Genomic DNA, 12,248 nt, shown 5'->3' with positions numbered 1-12,248 from the left:
AATAGATGTGCACTGAACAAGAGAATACAATGAGGGAAACTTCTGGAAAGCCCCATTTGCTACAAAGCTCCAGTTGTACAATGCTCAAAGAAGTAAATTTCAAGCTTAACCTAAATCCAGGTCAGCAGATCTAGGATCAGGACTCATCTTTGCCACTTACTTGCTTTGTGGCCTTGAGAAAGTTACCTTACTTCTCTGAACCTCAGTTTCTTCATCTTGATAAAACAGAGCGAAGAGAGAACCAACAATGAAGAGAACTGCTGAGGAGACATTTCCCAAGTCCCAAAATACAAAGCACAGCTGAGAGCCGGGCGTGCATGTGAGCACACCCCCGCACACCCCTGCACACCCACCCGCTGGAACGCGCGGTCCACAGGCGGGGTGCGTCTGCTTTGTTCCCGGCTGCAGCGCCGGTGCTCTGAACCGGCCAAGTAGGGACTCAATCCACATTTGTTGAACAAATCAATGTGTATCCACATCTGAGGCCTTTTGGCTGAGATTCTCAAACACTGTATTCTCTTTAAAATGCTTCACCGGTTAGGGAACATTAGAATCTGGATTCAGGCCCCTGCCTTAAGAGGCAATGCTCTGGGCACCCTGCCGAGTTCATTGTCTTGCAACTACAAAACCCTTTCGATGAGTTTAAAGACGGATCATCTTTAGAAGGAGCTGAGCTCTCTGGAGAAAAGTGCTACAGGGAAAGTAGACCGCTCTAGTATCATGGTACTCTAGGGAGAGAGAGGTCATTTAATTCAAGGTCCTAGATCCGACAGCACCATTTAGAGAACAATGATACCTACCAATGCATTAGAATTTGAAAAATTTACAAGGCTGCCCTTTTTCAGAGCCCAGAGTAAATACTCTGTTACCTCCCTTGATTCATGTATATAATAAATGGGATTCATTTCCTAAGCCAATGCCGGAGTTCCATGATGAGGGTTCTGGATCCTTGAGAGAGAGGATTACCATCTGATAAAGCCTACTCTGGGCATGGGAAAGGAAAGTAGAATGGAGATGCCATCTCTGCTGTACAGACTACATTCCCCACAATCAACTTATATTTTTTTCAAGGGTCTACATAGAAAAAGAGCTGAACCAGTTCAAGTGTCACGAAATTTAATCTAAAACTGGTTCTCACCGTGGCAGATAAAGTACATACTTCTACATAACTGTTTTTAGGGTCGGCTGGTAGATTCTTTCCTATGTTGTTTTAATCTCATAACCCAAATAAAAGACAAGGACACCTAAACCCTATAAAGCTGGGGCAGAGCAATCTGTTGAGCAATCCAAACTCATGCACTAGACTTTTCAATCCCTAAGATCCTTCCAGGGAAACCTTCGAAGTAGCTCCTTGGTGAGGAAACCCTTATACCTCAGGGATAAAGAGCAATAGTTAGTATTTATTGAGCACCTACTATGACATAAGAGCTTTGTATTATAATCCTGAAAGGTAGATACCATAATCCCCATTTGATAGAAAAGGAGACAGAAGCTCAGAGATATCAAGTAATTTGCCCAAGGGCACAGAGTCGGTAGGTGGTAGATCTGAGATTCAAAACCAGATAATATTCGTTCCAAATCATGTAGTTTTTCCCTTCCAAAGCCTCCACTGTGTCCCTTCAAATTTCTTTTTTTTTTTTTAAATTTTTTAAATGTTTTATTTATTTCTGAGAGAGAGAGAGAGACAGCGTGAGCAGAGGAGGGTCAGAGAGAGGGGGAGATACAGAATCTGAAACAGGCTCCAGGCTCTGAGCTAGCTGTCAGCACAGAGCCTGACGCGGGGCTCGAATGCACAAACTGTAAGATCATGACCTGAGCTGAAGTCGGACGCTTAACCGACTGAGCCACACAGGTGCCCCGTCGCTTCAAATTTCTTGAGGCAATAAGGAGTTTATAGCAATAGGAACCAGAAGTTTCTTTTTGGAATTTTCAAGTTCTCTTCTTTCCCTACCTGAATGTTCGTACTCTGCCAAATCTCCCAAAAGCAGAAAACTACCTCAGTAAACTGGGCAGGTATCACTGAAGCCTAAAGATTTAGTCTAAGATCCAGGCAGGTGCTGCCACCTTGTGGATAGGGACCCTCACTGCTCCTTCACCTCAGGCTGGGCCAAGAATAAAACTCTGCCCCCCCAAACAAGGAAAGACATTGACTTCATATTTTGTACATTCAGGTTCACTGTGAGAACATCCATCTTTCAAGGTGTTCTCTAAACAGAGGTGACAATAAACGTAGTCATTCCACAAATATTTTCTAAAGTTTTTACTACGTGCCAGGAACTGTGCTAGGAATTAGGGATCTAACAGTTAAAGAGTTCTTGCCGTCTTCAAGCTTATAGACTAAAGCCGGTCACAGATATTAAGATAAAAATTACAAACTGACAAGTACTATGAAAAATAACTACAAGACACTATGCAAGGGTGTACTGGGAAAAATTAATTTAGGCTGAAAGGTCAAGAAGTCTCTTTGAGGAAGTATCATTGAAACTGAGAACTGAAGATTGAGTAAAAATTTTACAAGAGAAACTGAGTCAGTGTGGGAGACTTCCTTGAAGACAGTTTGCCTGGAAAAAGACCCAAAGACACAAAAAAACTTTTGTGGGCTCAAAAAAAAAAAAAAAAAACCTGAAAGACCATGTTGCTGGAGTATAACAAGTGAAGAATGACATCAGATAGGCAGAAAAGGTAGGAAGGGGCTAAATCATGCAGGAACCTAACGGTACGTCAAGGATTTGGGTTTTACTAGAAATGCACTAGATAGCCACTGAGAGATTATGAGGAGAGCCAGTGAGAGATTATAAGGAAGGCACAGGGGTGTTTTATTTACTTTTTAAGATGATTCAGGCTGCAGTGTGGAGAATGGATTAAATGGCAGGCAAGGACAGAAGAACAAGAATAGATTAAAGGCTACCTAGTGGCACTTGGGTGGCTCAGTATGTTAAGCGTCAGACTCTTGATTTAGGCTCAGGTCGTGATCTCAAGGTTTGTGAGATGGAGCCCAAGTAGGGCTCTGAGTTGACAGTGCAGAGCCTGCTTAGGATTCCCTCTCTCCCTGTCTCTCTGCCCCTCCCTTGCTGGTGCTTTATCTCTCTCTCTCTCTCTCTCTCTCTCTCTGTGTCTCAAAATAAATTAGATACACATTTTTTTAAAAAATTAAAATTAAAAAAATTTCCTGAAATGGACAAGAGAGGGTGGGGCATGGTCTAAGGTGGTGGAAGAGGAGGACAGAAGGGAATGGACACAAGGGATATTTTAGAGGCAGAAATGGCAGGATGTGACAATGAACTGAATGAGGTAAAGGAAGCTTTTGGCACCATCTGTTAGAAAACATTGGTGTGGAAAATATCACTGATCAAACGACTGCCTCGGGGACTTAAAAACATGTGTGGGGAAGATTAGTTTGAAGATAGTACAAAGTCATAACCCGAGGGGATCTCAGAGGGAATTCAGTTCACTTCCTTTTGAGTTTTTAAAAACACATTATCTGGGGCGCCTGGGTGGCTTAGTCGGTTAAGCGTCCGACTTTCGCTTAGGTCATGATCTCGCGGTTCGTGGGTTCGAGCCCCGCGTCGGGCTCTGTGCTGACTGCCAGCTCAGAGCCTGGAGCGTGTTTCAGTCTGTGACTCCCTCTCTCTCTGACCCTCCCCTGCTCACGCTGTCTCTCTCTCTCTCCTAGAAATAAATAAAAAACAAAACAAAACAAAACAAAAACCACATTATCTGTTGCGGAGCCTGGGTGGCTCTGTCGGTTGAGCCTCTGACTTCAGCTCAGGTCATGATCTCTCATGGTTTGTGAGTTCGAGCCCCACATTCGGCTCATTCCTATTAGCATAGAGCCTGCTCCAGATCTTCTGTCCCCCCCCTCTGCTGCTTCCCTGCTTGCACTCTCTCTCAAAAATAAATACATATATATTCAAAAGATATATAAAAAAATATTAACCGTCTGTCTCTAGTTTTATACACATATATGTGTATGCACACACACATATGCATATGTAAGTCTCTGTATAGGTGTGTATACGTGTAATCATCAAGAACACTGCAGAAAAGTAACAAAAACCATCCACAATCTTATCATGCAGACATAATCATGATTAACATTTGGGTATCTACTACCTTCCGTCTTCATACATAAACACTTGCGGTTCTATTACAAACATATATTCATTTCTTTATTCAACACTCCCCAAATATTGACTGTTCTGCTATGTGCCAAGCCCTGGTCTAGCACTAAGAATACATCAATTTAGACAAAGTTCCTGTCCTCATGAAGCTTTTATTAGGGAGACAGATTGTAACAAATTAAACAAGGATTATACATTCAGATAGTAACAAATTCTTTGAAATTGCCTGAGCAGAAGGCACAGTAAATGACAAGGCTGAGAGAAAAGACTACTTTGGATCAGAGTTCTGAGGAGGTGAGATGTGTGCAGAGATCTTCAGTGGGGAGTGAGCCAAGGGAAGATCTAGGGGGAAAGCATCCCAGAGGGAAGGGAGCAGCAAATGTCAATACCATAAAACGGTAATGGCATGCTCTAGGAAAATGAGGAAGCAACTTGAAATCATACCTCCATGTATACTTCTGTGAAATTTTTTTCCAGCTAACATATTAAGAACATTCCCTAATGCGAGGGGTCAGTAAATTGTACCTGCTTCTGCATACAGTTTTATTGGAACACAGCCATACGCATCTTGTACCTGCTGTGTAAGGTTGTTTTCATGTTACAGTGGCATGGTTGAGTAGGTGGTGTTTCCTCATTGGTTTCTTTGTTTAGAAAACACATATGGACTTAAAAATTAACAAATTCAACTTTAAGCACTTCTTGAGTACAGACTATAGGAATTTTCTGGCAAGGAATGGCCTATCTAGCAGGAAAGATCATAAAGATTTAAACTTTAGTTTTTAAACAATATACAGTGGCCAGACGACTGAAAAGAAATATTGCATAGCTGATCCAACTGTATCCTGTTATAATTTCTTCACAGTTCCACACACAATTTTAGGGTCTAATAGGAGCAGGAGTGAGTAGTTCTTGTGCAAAGCCTAAAATACTTACCAGTTTGCTTTCTAAGGAAAAGCCTGCTGATTCTTAGTCTACGCCATTAAATAGTCATAGAACGCATGTTAATAACTGGTTAGCAGTCTGCTTAAACGCCCAGCAGGATTTCGCAGAACCTGACAGTGAAACCTTCTGAGCACCAGCTCTGTAGTGCACACTGGAGACCAGAGGAGCCCCACGCGGGACGTGAGGCGAGAGGTGTTACCTTGCCCGTGAGGCGCAGGTGTTGGCACAGAGCCGTCTGCCAGGCGCAGACCCGGGGGGGGTCCTCCAGGTCTCGGTAGCAGTAGTACAGTAGAACCTGTCCGTCGTCACTGCCCTGGCCCCTAGAGAAGAAACCCACAGGGGGAAGCACCTGAGTCACAGACGTAAGGCAGCCACAGCTCACAAGGCACACCCAGGCGGCATCAGAAGGTGGGCCGCGACGGACCAACACGCGCCTACTGTCTACAGCTGCTGTGCCGAGAGAATCAGCAGCTCCTCTCAGTATCTGCTCTGAAGAGGACAGTATCTGCACCCAACTGCCTTTACAAAAAGTGAGCTTACTTTCATTTCCTCATTTAAGCATCAGATCTACGAGACAGGAACCAATAACCCATTTTATAGACATTTCTGGCTTATCCTCGAAGACAAGGTCATATCTGTGTTTGAATCTCTCATCGTACAGAGAGGTTTCACTTCCAGTTTTTCATGTAATCCCTTAACCATGAGAAGGACTATTATTATCCCCACTTTACAGCTGAGTAAACCAAGGCCAATTCCTCCCAGGTGAGAAAGTTACAGAGTGACAGTCAAGCCTCGAGCAACAGTCTTCTGACACTAGAATCCATACCCTTTCTACTGCACTCTGCTGTCTCAGCCTAACTAGTCGTGGGCCCTGGGAGGGTCTCTTATCATCTCTGAGATTGATTTCCTCATCTCTAAAACTGCAGAAGTGAAATAAACTGCATTTCCCAAAGTGTGCCCTGAAGCTGTCCTATGAAATCACATGTTGGAGAAACCTCGCAGACCATCCCTCTGAGATTCTCAGTGGAAGCCACTTATCTACTGAAGGCTCTGAAAGGTCCTGCAATAAAGAACATTTTTAACCTAGTGCTTCCCAAACGTGTTTGTCTTTAGCACCTCTTTTCAATACCCGTTAGCATCCTTCAGGGCCGGTGTTGCATAGAACAGATTTAGAGAACGCTGTGGTAGATGATAATGAAGGTCCCGTCCAGCTCTGGAATCTGACACCCTCGTCAAATCCCGCATCATATGTCAGGGCCTACTCTCCTCTGAAACCCTGTCTATTTAAGAACCTATTTTTCTTCCTCTAAACTAGTGTAACAAATTATCTCCACCACACAATTGAACTGATAATTATGTAGCCTATCTCATATCCTCTAATTGTTTCATGTATCCTTTTCTTGTTTTTCTCACTAGAGAGCCAATTCCTTGAGGCACAGGGCCATACAGAAGCAAAGAGACCATATCTGTATGCCACTTTATAGTTCAGCTCTTACCGTCATCATTGTATATAATACATACAGCAACACTGTGAGGTAAACAGGACAGGCATCATAAGTACTACGTTAGAGGTAAAGAAATATAAAGAATTTTAGTGACTAGCTCAATTCCGAGCTCAAGTTCAATTCTCTACCATTCTCCTTTTCTTGATAAATAAGAGGTATTTGGCACTGAATAGTAATGACAAAAGTATAATACATTTGGATATTTTCTATTCACCAAATAGTTCAGGAATTGCTTAAAATCAGAAATTTGTCCTCTAGAATTCTGTAATATAATTTGGTGAGTTTTTCAAAGGCAGGATCTAAACTTCTAATCCTGTGCCTCAGTTCTAAAAGTTAACATCCTTTCTGGGGTGCCTGGGTGGCTCAGTGGTTGAGAATCTGACTTCGGTTCAGGTCATGCTCTCAGAGTTCATGAGTTCGAGCCCTGTGTCGGGTTCTGTGCTGACAGCTCAGAAGCTGGAGCCTGCTTCCAATTCTGTGTCCCCCTTTCTCTCTACCCCTCCACCACTCCTGGGTGTCCTCTCTCTCTCTCTCAAAAATAAATAAACATTAAAATTTTTTTAAAGTTAACATCCTTTCTAAAACATGTTCAACTCAGAAAAACACATTTGGTAACAAAATATGCTTTCTAGGCTCTGCTATTATTCAGGGTAGAGTAATCATTAACATTTCTGAGCTTTCCAACTTATCTTAGAAAATACTAATACAATTTTCTGTTCATCACCTCTCCTTAGAGAAGGTGAGATGTAGCCTTCCACAAAACCTAGTGAATGCTGCCAGCTACACGGATATATATCACAGCCTCTATAATCCAGACTATGTGGTTATCAGCCTGGCTTAGACCCATAGAGAAATCCTGTGCTTAAGGATCTTGCCATTTTAGTCATAGGTAGTAGTATCTCATTGTGGCTGGAAAAACCGGTAAAATTAAACTGAAAGTACAGACTGAGATTCTTACCTCATTAGCTCATCAGGGCTAAAGCAGCTTATATCCGGGAGCCAAGCGGACCCTTCCCAGTTGCAGGTCAAGTACTCTTTTAGAGGGTTCCTATTGTCTTCGGACTTAAGGCTCTTTGAGGTGTTCAATGTCACAGCCAGCTGCTTTAACAGGGAAGCAGTCTGGTGGCAGATCTCCTCAGCATGCTGTGTCGCCACGTGTCTATGGATGCCGATCCGGTCTCTGAACAGCTGTTGACAACATTTCCACCATTTTTCTTTACATTCAAAAGGATGTGCTGGAACTTCTTTGGTTTTAACAAAAAGGGCAAATGCCTGCAATTACATTTCAAATATGCCACTATTAGCCTTAGGTGTAAGGCTGGCAGAAGTCTCAGTGAATCCCCGACATTATCCTTCCACATGGGTATCTAGTTGTATGTCCCAGTTTTCTTTAGAAGAACTTCTTGAGAGAGTTAGTTTTCACTGTAAAATGTATCCTTCAATCTAAGATTTGTAAGGGACTGTTCTTAAGGAAAGGACTTGAATTTCAGATGAATATTAGTAAAACATTACAAACAACATTATAATTCATAGCTAAAAAGAAAGCGGTAGGGGCGCCTGGGTGGCTCAGTTGGTTAAACCTCTGGCTTCGGCTCAGGTCATGATCTCACAGTTTGTGGGTTCCAGCCCCGCATCGGGCTCTGTGCTGACAGCCAGCTCAGAGCCTGGAGACTGTTTCAGATTCTGTGTGTGTGTGTCTCTCTCTCTCTGACCCTCCCCTGCTCACACTGTCTCTCTCTCTCAGAAATAAAAAAAAAAAGAAAAAAAAAAGAAATTGGTCAAGGCAATTACACTTAACTATGGAATATTGAGCAGCTTGTTTTAAGTTATATGAGAAAATATTTATGATACAATGTTAAATGAAAAACAATGGATAAAATTTGCTTATACAGTGTAATCTCAACATTTAAAAATTACACCGAGAAAGACTGGAAAGAAATATACCAAAATGTTTTGATTTGGTTTTTGGAAAATAATTTTGCTGTTTTCATAAAAATGATTTATATTTATTAAGAATATTAAATAGAAAACTATGGGTATGCCATAATTCTCTTAACCAATTCCTAACTAATGGACATTTGTTTCCAAGATCTGCAATTAGGGCAACCGGGTGATGCAAATAAGCAAGGCTGAGCGAGCATTCCACGCATACATCTTTTTACACCTCTTTAAACATCTAATTTAAATAATTATCTGGGATAAAACAGAGCCCCATGAGGGGCTTGAACCCATGGACAGTGGGATCATGACCTCACTTAACTGACTGAGCCACCCACCCAGGGACCCCGCCTATTTCCATCTATTGCCTGTTTCTCTACTGTGGCATGTATTTTCTTCCTGTTTTGTAAGCAGTTTTAGTGACCTTTTGTTGGATCACAGTTATCACAAATTTGTTTCCTAGCTTGTCATTTGTTCTTCAGTTCTGTGGCATTTTTGATGTGCAATAGAGGCTAAATGGGATCTATGATTATCAGCCTCTCAACAACTGTTCCCTCCTGGTCTAATGGGAAGGGAGATATTTATATATACGTGTGGGGTGTGTGTGTGTGTGTGTGTGTGTGTGTGTGTGTGTGTAATGCATTTGGAGACTTCTATAAAGCATCCAAAAACAGGCACTCTGAACATCGATAACAGCTATGAAGCACCACTGTGGGGTCACTCTCTAGCTGAACACAGCTGTATCTGGGCTATCTCAGACTGAAGCACCAGGAAGGGTAGCCTGAAATTACACTGCAGGGCATTTTTAGCCTCTCTTGCAGTGAATCCTTCCAGACAGGAAAAGAAAAAAAAAGAAGAGGAGAGGAGCGGAGAGGACAGGAGAGGGGAGAAGAGGGGAGGAGAGGGGAAGAGAGGGGAGGAGAGGGGAGGAGAGGGGAGGAAAAAGAAAAAAAAAAAGGAGATAGCATGTATGTCAACATGTCTGCTTCTTTGTATTAAACTTTGATTTTCAAATCTTATCTGGTCTTATAAGGCCTCGTGAACAAGGCATTGAGGACCCAGCAGCAGTTAGGGCCCATGTGGGGTCTGCTCAAGAGGGAGAGGCAGGCCAGAGCCTGGATGGCAGCTCAGCTCCCAGGTGGGTGAAGCCCAGAGGAAGGCAGGCCCNACTATTTACATACAAGAGAATATGCAAATAAGGAAATACATTGGGAGTAATCAGAGCCAAGTTTCTCACCAAACCTCATCAAATAGGAAAGTTATAAATATGGAAAAGGGAGAGTTCAGAAAAATTCTTGTGATGCTGGAATGAAAGTGAAATGCCAGTATGAGCTCACAGTATGAGTAATACTGAGATGGTAGTAAATATAGAAGTATATGTATGCTACATGTAGATGTTTATGTACTCATCAACCTATTTTTCTAGCTTCATACACCAAAGCTCCTGGGAGAAGCAACATTTAGTAGCAATGAGCCTGCTGAGCCTCCAGGTTGTGGTTTTTCATTAGAAGCAACCAGATCTCCCTGAAGAAATGTCTGATTCCAGGGGTGGGGCAGGGAAAATACAAGATGAGCCTGGAACATCTTGTTGAGTCAGAAAGTAAGGAAATGCTCAAAGAATGATGGGAGCAAGTCAGAAGGACATAGATACTAGCTTGAAAGGGCGCCCAGCCAAATCTGAGATGATCTGAGCATTGCAATACATCATGACATAATGGACTATAACCCAACAAATAAAATGTAAACCTACAGTCCACACGGATACAAATAAATTGGGAGAAAAGAGGGCTCTTCCTTACAGCAAAATGCCAAGTAGTAAATCCAGAAGGAATGGAGTAATCAGAAAATCACCCATTAGCAGCATTCACAGTAAGAATTAACTAAGCAAAGAAACACCAAAGAATCTAAAACTAGTAGATGCCAGTTGGATAAGGAATAGGATATTTACACAGTCTCAAAGAATTTCCCCTCTCCCCCAAATACTGATTTGTTAAAAGGGAAAAAAGAATAATTTTATAACAGAGAAATCTGATAGTCATTCTCTTACTCAAGTAGCCAAAGTTACCACCACCAGTAATGGGACAAATGGCCATTGTGAGCCACCTGATAGAAAGTCGCCAATGAACACAGCATCTCTTGTGGGATAGCTGTGGCAATAAAAGCATTAACCTGAATCTAATCATAAGGAAACATGAGTGAAGATCAAGCAAAGGGATATTCTACAAAATAATTCATGTAATCTTTAAAAATGTCATGGTCATGATTTCAGGGGAAAAATGAGAAAGTGTTCTAGGCTGAAGAAGATAGAAGACAGGACAACTCAGTGCAACACCCTGGAGTGGATCAATAAAAGCCATTTGGTACAAGTGATGAAACATAAACAGAGCTTGTGTGCAAAGGGGATATGAGGGTCCTCAGTACACTGCTGGCAACTTTCCTCTAAGCCTGAAATTACTGCAAGATAATATTTGAAAAAAACTTTCTGTAACCTTTGGGTTTCATTTTCAAGGACATCTGTGTGAGATGAGAATAGAGGGGTGGTGGATAAGAAGTTATAGGCAGAGACATCTACTCTTCATTGACATGAAGCCAACAAAAGCTAACTGCAGAAGAAGGACAGCAGACTGGAGGTAAGAAAACTAAGCCTCAGTTGCATGTCCTCAGGTCGTTTTCCTTCCTCTGTCCTTCAACAGGAGGTTTGAGTCAATGATCTCTGAAAAAAAGGATAAATGGCATAGAAGAGCAGCATATCAATATTACCTCCCATTATAATCCAATCCCAACTGTCCTTAGTAAGCTTGCACAACCATTCTGGGCTGTTCTGTCCCTTCTCCTAACCAGAAGAATCCAGCCAGCTAGATCAGTTCAGGAGTCTTAGGTGGCAGCTGCCCTACTGCCTGTCTGTTCTCCATATGACAGGGTCTCCTGGGAGCCTGTGATTCTTCCCCTAACTCTAGGTAGGAAAAGGAATGCAGCCCATCTGTCTAGGATCTGTCCTTGAGTACTCAGCCATAAGTATTCCACAGTCACACCTTGCCTATGATTCTTCTTTGCCTGGCACTGACTTAAGATCACTAGTTAACGACCCTAACTAGACCTTGCCTTGAGCATGGCAGCAGCCTTCTATCTCACTAGGCCTCTGTTCCCTGGAGCTACTAATGGATGCATCTGAACTAACTCTATATTCATGACCCTGAAGCATAAACAGCAATGAGGCAGTTTTACCTTTTTCTTGGCAAATGAGTATTTCTTTTTTGTACTGACATCCAACTCTGCTTTGAGACTGCTACTGGGATTGATAAGCCTTGTATCTTTTAAATCTAGGTCTGAAAATCTTAAAACACAGGCCTCCAGGTCGTCTTCTTGGTCTGGTGAAGTGAAAGAAGGCATCTGGTTTGGTTGCAGTAGTGACAGATTCCTTTTAGTTAATGGTTTCCTAGGAAGCAAGGCAGAAACAACAATGTCAGTCTTTGGTTACTATTTGAGATAAACTTGAAGCTAATCAATCAGGCAAATGAGCATGGGCCCAGCAACCCAGGCCATCCATCCATTCAGTCATTCATTCAATATTTATTTAGCACCTACTCTATGCCAGGCACTGTTCTAGACAATAGGAATAGAGCAGTGAAAGTCTCTACCTTCTTGGAGTTTACATTCCAGTAGGGAGAGACAGAAAGTAAACAAACAAATATATCGATTAAATTTAAAAAGTCAGGTAAGAGAGGCGCCTAGATTGGTTAAG

General features: G+C 42.2%; 1 protein-coding gene across 6 annotated transcripts in view; it reads right to left on the bottom strand.

Moving 5' to 3' along the window:
• TSTD2 (thiosulfate sulfurtransferase like domain containing 2) overlaps positions 1-12,248 on the bottom strand; it is a 38,936-nt gene that overhangs the window by 24,609 nt on the left and 2,079 nt on the right. For 5 of the 6 annotated variants that reach the window (XM_077756127.1, XM_077756125.1, XM_077756124.1 and 2 more), the window contains 3 exons: positions 11,732-11,942; positions 7,527-7,840; positions 5,263-5,383 (listed from right to left, as the gene is read on the bottom strand). In XM_077756127.1, coding sequence (XP_077612253.1) covers positions 5,263-5,383; positions 7,527-7,840; positions 11,732-11,896 — 600 coding nt within the window. In that variant the 5' untranslated portion in view covers positions 11,897-11,942. The remainder of the gene's footprint in view (positions 1-5,262; positions 5,384-7,526; positions 7,841-11,731; positions 11,943-12,248) is intronic. The other variant, XM_077756129.1, reaches the window with a different exon arrangement.

This window comes from Crocuta crocuta, unplaced genomic scaffold, assembly GCF_008692635.1.
Source record: "Crocuta crocuta isolate KB4526 unplaced genomic scaffold, BGI_CrCroc_1.0 scaffold431, whole genome shotgun sequence".
NCBI classification, from domain to species: domain Eukaryota; kingdom Metazoa; phylum Chordata; class Mammalia; order Carnivora; family Hyaenidae; genus Crocuta; species Crocuta crocuta.
This window is presented reverse-complemented; position numbering and strand designations above follow the sequence as displayed.